The sequence below is a fragment of the Serinus canaria genome, chromosome 4A, assembly GCF_022539315.1.
Source record: "Serinus canaria isolate serCan28SL12 chromosome 4A, serCan2020, whole genome shotgun sequence".
Classification (NCBI taxonomy): Eukaryota; Metazoa; Chordata; class Aves; order Passeriformes; family Fringillidae; genus Serinus; species Serinus canaria.
In genome coordinates this window covers 17,979,064-17,993,429 of record NC_066318.1, presented here as the reverse complement: position 1 = coordinate 17,993,429, position 14,366 = coordinate 17,979,064, and the positions used below count along the sequence as shown (strand labels likewise).

The 14,366-nt window shown below is 51.1% G+C and overlaps 1 protein-coding gene across 3 annotated transcripts in view; it reads left to right on the top strand.

Moving 5' to 3' along the window:
* Positions 1-14,366, top strand: part of LOC103816329 (uncharacterized) — a 200,317-nt gene that overhangs the window by 147,838 nt on the left and 38,113 nt on the right. For 2 of the 3 annotated variants that reach the window (XM_050974344.1, XM_050974343.1), the window contains exons 6-9: positions 1,746-2,015; positions 6,681-6,860; positions 9,275-9,507; positions 13,484-13,613. In XM_050974344.1, the coding sequence (XP_050830301.1) occupies positions 1,746-2,015; positions 6,681-6,860; positions 9,275-9,507; positions 13,484-13,613 (813 nt within the window). The remainder of the gene's footprint in view (positions 1-1,745; positions 2,016-6,680; positions 6,861-9,274; positions 9,508-13,483; positions 13,614-14,366) is intronic. The other variant, XM_018914233.3, reaches the window with a different exon arrangement.

Sequence of the window (14,366 nt, the reverse complement as noted above, 5' to 3'; positions counted from 1 at the left end):
CATTCATGGGGTGTTGCTCAGTGGACTCCAAACCTCTCCCAGAGGAGGGTGGGTTTGCTGACAGAGACACTTTTCTAGCCAGATTTTGGGTTGTTTTTCTGAACAAGAGACATTTGTTTCAGTGTGCAGGAGATGTTTTCCATGCTGGATTCCACTGTATTTGGTGGGATTGGATCACCAGCTCCCTACTTTCCCTCACAGTGACCTCAGCCAGGCCTCCCAGTGCTGACAGAAATCCTACAAACCCCCTTTTTGATCCCCCAGATTTGCAGCATCATTTACATCCTGTATAGAAGAGATTGGTTTGGGTTTTTTGGTGTTTGTTTTTTTTTCTTTGGCCTTTCCAACTCCCTGTGGGAGGGCAGAACGTGGGAGCTGCAAGAGGTGGTTCAGCAGAACAGCTGCTGGCTGGGAATGCAGGGAAGGAGCAGGGGCAGGTTTGGAGGTTTTCACTTTCCTAATTTACAGGAACACTGCCCTTTACAATCTGTGCAAAGCCCAGTTTAAACTGAATAATGGGGAAGCAGGAAACACTATTAACATTGAAAGGTAGCCTGAAGATCAGGTTAATGATGCTGCCTGGTTTGCTTGTACTCTGTGTGTGGACAGTCCCACTGCTCACAGGAAAATGTATTTTTAGTTTGAAAGTCTCCAGGATTTGGGGACTTCAAACACTGAGGAGAGAAATTGCCTCATTTTCATCACAGCTGAGGTGGTCTGTGAAAGACAGGGGTATTTCTATCAGCTTTAAGTTTCATTTAATGTTTGTTTACAAACTACCCTGAGCCCAATTGGAGTCAATCAGAGTTATTTGAAACAGGATTTGTGGGAAAAGGTAACAGAAGGAGCCCTTGATCTGTATGGTGTGTGCAGAGCACAGGCTGGTTCAGAGACACAGAGCAGAGGTGGAATTTGCAATTTCTATGGATGCTTTTTATTTGAGATTGGAAGGCAGCTTCAGTGTGCTGAGAACACACAGATCCTTTTCCACTGCATTTTATAAATTTCAGTGCCCAGTGCAGCTGTCCCAAGCTGCCCTCAGCCCCCAGGTTTAGGAGACATGCTCAGGGTGTCCATTCCATGTGCTCTGGGGGTGCCATGGTTTGGGGATCCCGGTGCTGGGGTGCTGAGATGTGGGCTTTGTCTGAGCCAGGAAGGCTGTCCCTGTGAGCTGATGAGGAAAGCTGCTGAGAAATGGAATCAGGGCTCCTTCAGAGCCCCTGGCCTGGGAAGTCACAGAGCTGCAGAAACACAGCCCAGAGCTGATGTGCACTTCAGATCTCTGGACCAGCCACATCTCCACCTGGAATCAGTCCCCTGGGAAGGGCTTACCCCTGCTCCCAGAGGATCCTGTGTTCAGAGGGACTCCAGCTGGGGGTGGCAGGAGCTGGGACTGGGTGCCTGCCACCAGCACTGCAGTTTTCCTCAGGCTGCCCCATTTCACTCGTGTCCCTCTCACTCAAGAGCTCTCTGCAGCATCCACTCATTCATTCACCCTGTCACAGGGGGATTTCACTTTTGGGGTCAAAGCAGCCAGCACTGCAATCCCCAGGAGATGGGGAGTGTGTGGGGAGCGTTTGGGGCTGGTTGCACCAGTATGGAACCAGTTCCATAGGGTGGGCTGGGAGCTGTGTGCACACCCCGTGGGCTGAGGAGGGGTGGGCCCAACACCTCCCAGAGCCCTGCAGCCCTGAGCCAGCCCGAGCTGCTGTGGCAGTAACCCCTGTGCTTGCCTCTGTCCTCAGCTATGGGTGAACCAGGAGGATGGCGTGGAGGAGGGAACCAGCGAGGTGCAGAACGGGCACCTGGACCCCAGCGCCGACTGCCTGTGCCTGGGCAGGACCGTGCAGAACCGCGACCAGATGAGAGCCAACGTCATCAACGAGATCATGAGCACCGAGCGCCACTACATCAAACACCTCAAGGACATCTGTGAGGTACCTGGGCTGGGGCACCCCTGGGGGCTGGCCTGGGGCTGTCCCCACTGCATCAAACACCTCAAGGACATCTGTGAGGTACCTGGGGCTGGCACACCTGCCCATGGTGAGGGGCTGGCAAGGGTTGAACCTGTGTTTGTCCCTGGGTGGTTTGGGAACAAGCTGAAGTGTCTGAGGACTGTGTCTAATGGAGGAGCAGCATCTGTCAATATGTATTGACAGTTCTGAGAATTTCCTGCTGGATCTGATAATTCCTTTAGTTTGTATTAAAAAAGTTCAATTTCCTGACCTTTATTCCATAGCTCTTTGACTAAAACATGATGAGGTTGAGATCCTTCAAGCAGCCCTCTTAATTAAAACCCAATGCCATCTACTTTTGAACTTGTGATTGAGGAAATTAGGTTGTAATTAAACCAATCAGTTACCCATGTCATCTGTGCCTTTCATGTCGGGTTCACAATTTCCCCTGGCTCAGGATGGCCCCCATTTGCCTTTTTTATGGTGAGACTGAGGGCAAAACATTTCCACCATGGGAAATGAAGAAGGGAACCAGCAAGCGATGGACTTTAGTGACCCCGCAAATCCCCAACTTGGTTCTTGTTCATTAGGTTACAATTAACCTCTACAACCCCTTAAGTTCAAGATTAGTGCCCTGAGCTGAGCCCAAAGTGCAGAGCCTGTGGTGCTGGGTGTCTGGGAAGGGGAACACGTGGCTGTGCCAGAGTTGGGCACTGTGTGTGGAGATGTCCTTATCACTGAGAGGCAGAAGTTTGTGAGCCCTGAAATCAAAGTCTGGGGATGGCTTTCAGCTCATCCCTCACAATGTTTAGGATTTAGTGAGCCTGTGCCCAGTCTCAGTGTGGTGAAGCCCCTTGGGGATGGTGCTTAGAGGAATGTCTTCCTCCCTTCATCCTTGCTGCTTTTCTCCCAGCAAAGCACAGCAGCCATCCAAAAAGCATCTATGACACTTTTCAAACATGGAAGAGCCTGGGGATTTCAATTTGGAAACAAATGAGCTTAATTTCAGTGTGCTATTTTGGTCAGAGAGCTTTGCATTGGAGAAGGGGAGACTGCAGACGCTTCTCCACATTTTGTTTCTTTTCCTGCATTTGCACTTTTCTGTTGGAAACGAAAACAAAAGAAACTAAAATAAACCTTAACTTGCATCTCCAGCCATGTCACTATGTTTCTGACAATTGGGATTCTAAGGAGGTGCAGACAGGTTCAGCTGCAGTGGGGGAGCACTGATTTACTGCCCCTAATGATGTATCCCAGACAGGAGAGATCCAGAAGGCTCTCTCCTTGCTCTGTGTGATGCAGACTGGGATTGAGGGGATAAATCTTACCTGCAGGTAGAGCACCAGGAAGTGATTCAGCTAAGCAGGGAGGAGGGCTAAAATGGGCATTCTCATCTGTGCAATGATGGGCTGTGCCTTGCTGGAGAGAGGCTCATTATGCTCACTTTAATCCCAGCAATCCCTTTGCTGGGGAAGGCTCCCGGAGCTCTGTCAGCTGGGGGCTGGAACAGCTGGGTGTGAGCAGGGCTGGGCTGGGAGAGCTGGGATGGGCTGGGAGAGATGGGCTGGACTGACTGGGAGAGCTGGGATGGGCTGGGAGAGCTGGGATGGACTGGGAGAGCTGGGCTGGGGTCCCTGTGCCCTGGTGGGGTGGACAGGGCTGTTGTTTTTGCCACAGCACGAGCAGGCAGCAGACAGCCCTGATGAGCTGCTCTGACAGTGGCACATCCCCCTCTTCCCAGGGCTCTTTGGTTTAGGGTGTTTTAGGTGTAGGACGAAGGATGAGGTGTGGGAGGGGATGGCAGAGCAGCTCTGGCTGGGCTGAGCCTGGTTTAGTGCTGAGTTTAGCAGTGTGTGGTTATTGTTTCTGAGCTGCAGTGAATAACCAATCCTGATACCAGTGAGGCACCTGAGGATGGAGGTTGTTCCTGGAGGGTGGTGATGAAGAGCCCTCCCATTGCTACCCTCTGCTTCAGGATGCATTTCCACTCCCTGTTCCACTCCCTGTGTCACTGCACACCCTGTTGCTGCTCCCAACACCCATGACACGAGTCTGGCCAGGCAGGGAGCTCAGGAGCTGGCCAGCATCAGGATGAAAATCCCCTGTACCAGCCAAGACCTGTGGGAAGCAGCTGGATTGGAGGGAATTCCTCACCACAGCAAAGCCCCACTGCTCCCATGGCTTGCTGTGGACGATTATCCAAGTCCTGGCTGCCTGGGACCTGCTCTGCCTCTGCTTTGCCTTTCCAGTTGAAACACTCTGAGCTTTGCTCTTGTGCTGGTTCTTGTTGGGTGCCCTTCAGCACCAGCCTCACCTGTGCTGGGAGCCCTGCACTGAGAGCCCTGGGCTGCAGCCCAAGTGCTGCTGGGCCTGGCCTGGGGATGGCTCCAGGGCAGTGTAAAGAGCCCCAAGCTGGCTCAGAGAGGAAAAAATGCAGAATATCATAACAGCTGCCTTTGAAGTTACAGCCTGCAGCCTCTTCCTTCTCTCCTTCACCCTGCTGCCAGCCAGACAAGGATGGATGGATGGATGGATGGATGGATGGATGGATGGATGGATGGATGGATGGATGGATGGATGGATGGATGGATGGATGGATGGATGGATGGATGGATGGTGGATGGATGGATGGATGGATGGATGGATGGATGGATGGATGGATGGTGGATGGATGGATGGATGATGGATGGATGGTGGATGGATGGATGGATGGATGGATGGATGGATGCATGCATGGATGGATGGATGGATGGATGGTGGATGGATGGATGGATGATGGATGGATGGATGGATGATGGATGGATGGATGGAATGATGGATGGATGGATGGATGGATGAATGGATGGAGGGAAGGATGACAGATGATGAATGGATGATTGATGGATGGAGGATGGATGGACAGACTGACCACCTCTCTTGGCTGTTTCTAAGCTCACTGTGGGGTGAAGAAAACTTAGCACTTAACCTTCTGCAAATCCTGCCCAACTCTGGCCTATACTTCAGGGACTACATGGAAAAGTACTTTAAAGACAGCCAGTTTGGCAGCTATTTTTAGGTATTCATTGAGCAAAACACTCTCCAACATCTGCTCATCAGTCAGCTCTCCCTTCTCTGAGCAAACCTGACGGGATGAGCAGAAGGAAGATGACATTGTTTTATGTAACAGAAGTAAATTTACTGGAAAAACTCTGCAGCAGCCTCCTCTGCTGCGTGTTATGGATGAATCTTCAGTCTCCTTTTCCTGTCTTGTGCTGGAAACCACCTTCAAACACACAGAGAGGATGAGGCTTGGGGACTCCTCACATTCCTTTATTCTCCCTGTGCTTTCAGAGGTGTCTGCACAGAAATGTGCTGCTTCAGCTCCTCCAGACACATGATTCTAGAGAAATGATGAAGCAGCACAGGGAGGATAGGAATAGTGAGGATGGGAATTGCAGCCAATGGCAGCCCCGAGGCTGGGAGACATTCCTGTGTTCTTGGGAGGTGAGGAATGTCACGGAGCACAGTGAGGGGACACTGCCCTATGGGCACAGGGAGGGATTGTCCCTGGCTTTTTCCGGCTTTTTCGTGGATTTTTTCCCAGGCTGTTCTGAGATCATCAGGTAAACAGGAAAATCTGCATGGAGAGATGCTCTGTGTCATTTCTCCCCAGTCTGGATTTTGGTTTGCCCTGTGACCATCCCGCAGCGTGGGAAGCAGCCTGCTCCCATTCCTCGTGGCCTTGGAAAATCAGAGGGGGAAACCCAGGGAAATGAGTCATCAAGGAGCTCCTGGGGGAAGAGAGACCTAGATTAGGAAGTGTAGAAGGTGTTCCATAACCCAAACTTCTCAGCTGAAAAGCCAGGAAAGTCAGGGTGACGGCATCCTCTGAGCTGAGCTGCACATGGCAGAGGTTGGGTCCAGGCCAGGTTGGCCAGAGTTGCATTTCTCATTCATGTTTGAAGTTGTCCCTGCCAGGAACCACATGGTGAGGCTGAAGGACAGTTCATTGCAGGGTTCCAATGTTCAGTGTGGCCCAGCAGCTGCATGTCACCAGCTGGCAGTGTGACTAAGCATCCCGAGTTCCCAAATTTAGCCATTCCACTGGAGCTGCTGGTGTTTTTCTCCCTTCATTTTTTCCCCTTCCTATATAATAAAGGCAAGCAAAGTAAGCACAGTCATCTCCTGATGACCCCTGTGTTGTTTCTTTCTAGTCAGGATGCTGCAAAATAGACCAGGCCAGTTGCAACATCTGAGATTTGGCCTTGCAAAGTTTCTAGTCTAAATCATTCTGGTTGGACTTTATCATCCTAAAGGTCTTTTCTGGTGTTAACAACTCTGTGATTCAGGGATGATCATCCTGACAGGTGAAGTATGGGAGGATGAGGGGATTTGCTCAGAACCTTCCCACCCATCCAGCACATCAGCTGCAAATTTGTTGGGGGTGCACTTCAACCATCCAGGTGGTTGCTGAAGATACTAAACAGAACTTGCTGATGGTATTAAACAGCTTCCTTGTCCTGATTACTGAGCTGAAAGGAGAAATCAGAGCAGGCTCAAACAGCCCCTCACAGCTTTCTGTGGAGGCTGAGCCGCTGGAAGGATGGGGAAGCAGCAGTGCTTGTAGGAGACCTGGGTAGGAGGTGTTGGGGGCAGTGGGGTTTGCAGGAGCACTGAGCACCCCTCCTTGGGGCTGTGCCCTGGCTGTTGCTGCTCTCTGCAAATCCTTCTTGCTCACTCTCACAGGGTTACTTAAAGCAGTGCCGGAAGAGGAGGGACATGTTCAGTGACGAGCAGCTGAAAATCATCTTTGGGAACATTGAAGACATCTACAGATTTCAGATGGGCTTCGTGAGGGACCTGGAGAAGCAGTACAACAACGAGGACCCCCATCTCAGTGAGATCGGGCCCTGCTTCCTGGAACACGTGAGTGCATGGCCACTGTCCCTCCTGGGCTGGGCTGGCAGGGAGGGAAAGCCCCAAAGGCAGGATCCTCTTCTGGTAACAGATCAGGGACTGCTCCCTGGGTCTCCATGTGCTGTGGGAGATACAGAGGAGGGAGAGCTTGGATAAGCAGTTGGATAACCCCCAGCACATCTGAGTCACATGGATAAGAAGATACTGGAGGATTTTGCCTAGCCCATCCTGCTGTTGCATAAACCACCTCCTGCAAGAGCTGATAAATTAGCCAGTGTTGTAAATATGGCAGGAAATGTCCAACAAATGCCAGCCCTGGAGCTGCAGCCTTTCTTGGAGGGAGAGGGGAGCAGGGTATCAGAGCTCACAGGTGCTGTAGCTCCTGTGCTGTGTCAGGGCAGCAATTCACTGCTTATCAGGGAAACTCCTGATAAACATTCCTGAAACTTCAGCAGGACATCCCTAAAGAGTTTCACAGCATCTTTTAAACATCCCTGGGTCTCTCACTGGGGCTTCCTCTGAGAAAGGTGCATGAGGTGTTAACATGGCTGGTTCTTATCAGAGCCTGCAAAAAGCAGCTTCACATTCCACCTCTGTGCTGGGAAGATGTAGGAAATCTTGCTGAGAATCAGTAACTCAGATGTCATGACTTGAGGCTGTGCTGTCAATTCATTGATAGTGACAATAGCAAGAATTGCTGCTGCGATTCGGAGGAAGATCTGACACTTGCCTGTCACCAGGCAGGGGCTGAGAGCTGGCTGATAAACTCCTGATAAATTGTCCCTGCTTAGCCATTTGGGAAACTGAGGGGTGAGGATGTTTAGATCCTGTTTAGAGATCTCCAAAGCATCCTGTTCCTCATTTTCTTCAGGAAGAGAGAGCTGTCAGTGCGTGGCTGGGTCAGCTGTGGGGATGGGAAGGACACTGGATCCCTGTTTCCAGAGAAGCAGCTTGTTCTGACCCTCTGGGATTGAGAAGTAATTGCTGGGCAAGCATGTCTTGGCTAAATAGAATCTGTCCTTTTTTCAGAAGGCATTGACCACAGCTCAGTGGAACTGGCTGGTTTGTAACACCTGCCTTTGACCTGGGCTGTCTCAGAGTTAATTTGTGGTGCTGGGCTGTGCCCACCTCCTTCCCAGTGAAATCTTCCTCTGCCCTTTCATTGCCTTGTCTGCATGGCCCAGATGAATCAAGCCCAAGTTAAAGGTGACAGTCTGTGGTCAGTGAAGGCAGGAAAAGGACATTCCAACAAAATAGACACCAGAAAACTTGTTAGACCAGTCAAAAAGGTGGAGGAGCACACTTGTCAGTGGATTTTTTTGTTTGTTTTCAGTGTTTTCTGGGGCTCTGTTCCTGGGGAAATCCGTGCAGTGCCTTGGGTTCCCCATTGGTAAAGGGAATTTCCAACATACCCAGCCCCCAAACACTTGCTAGATGCTTCAGGCTCAGGGAAAGAGCTCTGGAAATAACAAGGTTGTCCTCTTGTCTTAGCAAAAGCCAGAGCTCTGCTGGGCTGTGCCTTTCAAACCCTCCCTGCATGTTTTGAAGCTGACAGCAAGCACAGCTCTGTGCAGGGCTCACATTAACACACCTGTACCTGCAGGGACCTTGGCCATGTGTCAGAGTGCTGGTCCCTCTCTGCAGTCCCTTCCTTTCCCAGCACCTCTTCCAAACAGGAGGAGCTCTGTAGGATCTGTCCTTCCTCCTGCTTGAGCTGAGCTTTCTTGGAAATCCAGACTGGTTTGGGTTGGAAGGGTTGGGTTGGGAAGATCATTTTGTTCCAGACCCTGCTGTGGGCAGGACACCTTTATAGACTTTTGAGACTCCAAGCTCATCCTTGAATACTTCCAGGGATGGGGCAGCCACAGCTTCTCTGGAAATTCCATCCCAGGGCCTCCCCACCCTCCCAGGAGAAGTTTCTCCCAGGATCCCTGTCATGATGGGCGTTGTTCAGAGTGCTGTGACCTTCCTGAAGCAGGGTCTTGAAAAAGACACCTGGGGGGCACAGGCATGTCTGTGCTCACACTGGGTGATTTCAGCTCTTCTGGGATCCAGGAGACACAGGAGGAGAGATGGGGTCTTCTTGTGGGGTTCCAAGGAGAGCCTTTATTGAGCTTCTCCCTGAAGGGTCCTGTGACGAAGGAGCCGCTGAGGCAGGGAAAGCAGGGGTTTATATAGGGATCTTGAGGGGAAGGACAGAGCACCAGGGCCAATAGGATCCATTGAATCTGCATGTCACAGCAAGGGAAAAGGCTGGGAGAAGCCTTTTTCTCACCCTAGTCCCCTGAAGGGTTCTCCCTCCAGGGGAGAGTTGTGGGGCCCACCAGCCCCACAGATCCCACGGAGCCCTGCCCTTCCCAGCCCCGGTGTGGCATTGATCAGCCAGATCAGCCTGACCCATCCTCCTCCTCCTGCCCTCACAGCAAGATGGCTTCTGGATCTATTCTGAGTACTGTAACAACCACCTGGACGCGTGCATGGAGCTCTCCAAGCTGATGAAGGACAGCAGGTACCAGCACTTCTTCGAGGCGTGCCGCCTGCTGCAGCAGATGATCGACATCGCCATCGACGGCTTCCTGCTGACGCCCGTGCAGAAGATCTGCAAGTACCCCCTGCAGCTGGCAGAGCTGCTCAAGTACACGGCCCAGGAGCACAGGTACCTCTGCAGGCATGGGGCCAGGGCTGCTGCCCTGCAGGGCTGGGGGTTTTTCTGTCCAGTGCTCCTTCCTACACAGGGCTTGGGGTTTTTCTGTCCAGTGCTCCTTCTCACACAGGGCTTGGGGTTTTCTGTCCAGTGCTCCTTCCTACACAGGGCTTGGGGTTTTCTGTCCAGTGCTCCTTCTCACACAGGGCTTGGGGTTTTCTATCCAGTGCTCCTTCCTACACAGGGCTTGGGGTTTTTCTGTCCAGTGCTCCTTCTCACACAGGGCTTGGGGTTTTCTGCCCATTGCTCCTTCCCAACAGAGCCTGAAGTTTTCTGTCCAGGGCTCCTTCCCTACAAGGCTTGGGGTTTCTGTCCACTGCTCCATCCCCACCAGGGCTTGGGGTTTTCTCTCCAGCTCTTGTCCCTGTGACATCCTGGATAAACAGGAGCAGGACAAAGGGTTAGCAGACAGTTCAGTCTTCTCCAAGCAGCAGTTCTTGATGGAGACACACTCAGCTCTGTTCTAATCAGACATGTGAACTAATTACCCTTGGATGTACTTTTTGATGCTACCAGTAACACTGGAGAAATTACCTCATTAGCATTCAGTGGTCTGAGATGCTCCTTCCCTGCTCCCAGGGAGACCCTGGGCACACAGTGACTACAGGGCCAGGGTCTGCAGCTGGAGCCTGACGTGGGGAGAGCTCCAAACCTGCTCAGCTTTTCAGCCCAGTCCCATCTCTGGTTTTGCTGAGGAGTTTAGGTTCAGAGGAGCGCCCACAGTTTGATTGCTTCCCAAAATTTCCAGCACCTCTTTTGCTGCTGCTGAGGACAATCAGCCTGGCTGCCTGACAGTGTGAATCAGGAGCAGTGCCTGTGATACCCCTTGGGATTTACTGCTGTGAAAATAAGGTGAAAGAAAAATCAGGCCCTGTGAGAGCAGATTTGTTCCTGCCCTGCCAATTTTCTTACTTTTTCCAAAACCCATTTAAAAGCAAGTGAGAACAGAAAAGACCAGAGATGTTTCAGAAACTTCTGCAAGTGTTTGATGGCTTGTTTTTCCTAGGCCCAGAGCAGAAGTGTGATGGGAGCAGAGTTGCATTGATCTGCTTTGACCTGACCCACAAGTCTGAGTGACTCAGGGTAGCCAAATGCCCCAAATCACCAATTTGGACAAGCCTTTGGCTTCAGATCCAATTCCTGCTTTTCCAAGGACCAAATCAAACTTGGAATGGACTCGTGGGAACCTCAGAGGATCAGAAAGCAGCTCTGGGATCCCACAGGTTGTGGGTTTCCCCTTCAGCAGCCACAGGAGGACCCACAGCACTGGCTGGGAGCTCAGATGTGGCATCCCACCAGGAGGGTGTTTCAGATGACCCTCTGTGAGTTCTTGGGGAGCCACAGCAAAGGGGATGTGGGCAGCGTGATAACACCAGGGTTGGGTTATTTTGGGAGCCCATTGCTGTTCCCTTAGGGGTGTTTTAAACTCACCATGTTGTTAAGGAATCACACAGAGTCGTGTTCTGAGGAGCCCTGGGAGCTCTCCCGTGGTCAGCAGCACTTGGGTGACTCAGCCTGAGGGCTCTGTGGCACTGGATTGCCATGGACACTCCATTTCTCCTGCTCCTCTGTGCTCTGGGAAGGGAAGGCAGGGTGAGGTTTGCTCACCTTGCATTAGGAGGAGTAACCCCTGAAGCTCTGACAGCACAGGGAGGAAACCTGTGGCTGCACAGTGGTGCCATATCCCAGCCCTGGAGTGAGGCAAACCATGGGGAAACACAGGATTGTCAGGGAAAGCAGGAGTGGGAGCTCCATCTAACAGAGGAACATGTCCTCTTTTTCGTTTTTTCTTTCCTTTTCACTGCCACCACACCTGCAGAGCTGTGGGTTTTCCCTGCACCAGGTCAGGACAGTGCTGAAACCAGCATCCAGACCAGGCTCCCCAGGGAGAGCACGTGATGCTTGGCAAGGATCTAGCCTTGGATTCTGATGGAGCACTGGGAAGTGGCCACTGCAGCCCCAATAGAATTGACAAACCAGTTATTTACCTTCATCTCATGGTTAATGGGATCCTATTACTGCCTCATGGCCAAATGCTCTGCTCCTGCTGGTTTTTTTTCTTCTAAGTTTTTGCCAGCTCTGCCACAGACATGGGCTGGGAGCCCAAGAAGTTCAGTCCTGAGCCTTTTTCTTCATTACAGCATGACAGGAAGACATTGCTGGGGTTTTCCCCTGGAATTAGGGAATTAGCATTCCCAGGATGAATGGCTGGCACTATCCCACTCTGTGTGGAGGCAGGATGGGGCTGAGCTCAGAGCCTGCCTCCCTCCCTCCTGCCTGTCTGCAGCCTGGCTCCTTTGAATTTTTCACAAAGCCACATCTGTTCACCTCTTAAAGATCTACTCCAGCTTTATACTAATTAAATATAGGAAGGGCCTAAGTGTAGCTTGCTGGAATCCTGAGCATTCCTAGAGCAGAAGGGAGCTGGAGTTGGGAATGTAGGAACACATGAGGTGAGGAGACCCTGCCAGGGAGTGCCCTCCCTTTTGAGCATGAGCATCACTGCTGGGAGATCATTGGTGACTGTAAACCCTGCACCTCTCCCTGCCTCTCCAGATCCTTCCTGGCTGTAGGGACTTCCCTGTTTCTCTGAAGAGCTCATGGATGTTCTCCAGACCACCCTGATGTCCCCCTGGCACAGCTCCTTTCCTGCCTGACACAACCAACACTCCCTCCACACAGATGCTTGCACAAAGGGAGGCACAAGAAGTTCTTCATTGTGTAGCACATCCCTTCCATCCCTGGAAGTGCCCAAGGCTGGGTTGGATGGGGCTTGGAGCACCCTGGGACGGTGGAAGGTGTCCCTGCCCATGGCAGGGGGTGGAGCTGGATGGGCTTTAAAGTCTCTCCTCACCCAGACCTCTCTGTGATGGATAGGATATATCAGGCAGCCCATCCTCTATTTTCCTTTATTTTGCTGAAGGCCCAGTCCTGCTGTCCTGGAATTTGTGGGATTATTTTTAACCTCACCTAGAATTTTGACATAAGAATTTAAGAAAAAATGAAAACTCAGCTCAAGATTTCACCCGAGCAAGGATGCCAAAAGAGCAAATAATATTTTTTGTATATCACAGTGTGTTTGTTTCTTAGTATTTATCCTGTTGGGAACACATGGAGGGGGGGGGATCTAATTCCCAGTATTCACCCCTCTTTTAGCTGTCACCAGCACAATCCTTAGCAATAATCAATAAAGCCATTCCCCCTGCAGCTGCCCAAGATGGCAGTTTTTCTCATTAGTCAGCAATCAATAGCAGCCTTTAAGTTAATAATCCATTGTGGTGGTGCTGTGGCAGCTGGCCTTGCCTGTCTTCCCAATGGAAATGAACGTTGCAGCTCCTTGGAATGGAGAAGCAGGCACAGGGCAGCAATCAATGGCATTGATTTCAGCATCACTTTTTGAAAAGACTGATCATCATCCTCAGTGGCCCTGGCAGGAGCCTGTTCTCACTCTGTGTTACTGCACTCACAGGGCCATGAAGGGTAAAAAAAAAAAAAAAATCAGTAGCTTGATTTGCTCACCTGAAATCTGCAGTGAGAGTGAATTCCATGGGGTGGCAGCTCTGGGAGTGGCTTGGAAGGTGCTCTGGTTTTGGTCTAAATGATCCTTTCACTAAATGTTCGTTTTAAAACCAGAAAAATCCTGGCCCAAAGACAGAGGCTGTAAAAGTGTTCAGCCTGCCTTTAGAATGCTCTTCAGCTGGGCTCCTTGAGGCTGCCAGGGCTCACCCAGAGTGCTGGGTTGGCAGAGGCCAGACTGGGCTCCCAGCTCCTGTTTCCATCGAGCTGCTCCATCGTGACAATCCAGGTGGAAAAATCCCATTGTAGCACTGAGGGGTTACCCCTGCCCGTGTCCCTGTGGGCTGGGGAGGTTGTGACAGACTCCTGGGCATGTCCTGCTGCCTTTGATGGCCTTTCCCTCTGTGTGCAGTGACTACAGGTACGTGGCCGCTGCCCTCGCCGTCATGAGGAACGTCACCCTCCAGATCAACGAGCGCAAGCGGAGGCTGGAGAACATCGACAAGATAGCTCAGTGGCAGGCCTCTGTCCTGGACTGGGAGGTACAGCACACCTGCCCTGGCAGCCTGGCAAAGTCCAGGCTGCTCTTTTGTTATCTAAGACCCTCTAGTTCATTTCCCATGGTTTGGGATGAAGCCTGGGGTGCAGAAGGTGCAGTCGTGACTTTGGGGTGGTGCTGAAACGTTAACGGTGCCCTAAGGAAAATCCAGTTCCAATTTCATCACTAGCAATCTGGAGTGACTTTTGTGGTTGCAGTGCTGGTAGTAGGTGAGACTTGGAGCAAATCCCATGTGCGTTCTGCCTCTGTGCTGTGTCACTGGGGAGGAGGGAGGGAAAGACGTAGCAAAAAAGCCCTGGAAATTGCAAGAGGTTAAGAAAATGAAGAAAATCCTTCTGGTGATTGCTTTATGACTGGAAGCCAAACTGTTAAACTGGAGTTAGAGATGTTATTTGCATTTTATAAATGACATCCCACTTAAAGATATTTCTGAACCAGCCCTGTACGTAGTGATGGTGTAATTAAGGAGCTGAGAGGCACAGGGAAGGCAGAGTCAGCAGAAGGATTCCTCACCAGCAGGCCTTCAGTCTCTACATTTGTGCCATGTGTTTGGAAGAAAAGCCTTACTAAAATTATGTTCTCCCTTTCTTTTCGTTCCTGATTTTTAAAAATCATTGTATGGAAGTAATCCATAAATAGGGTTTGCAGCAGATTGAGGACAAACGTTTTTGTAAATCCTCTTGCTGTTGTCATCAGCCCATGTGTTCAGCAAGGAGATAATCAGAGTGATGGAGCA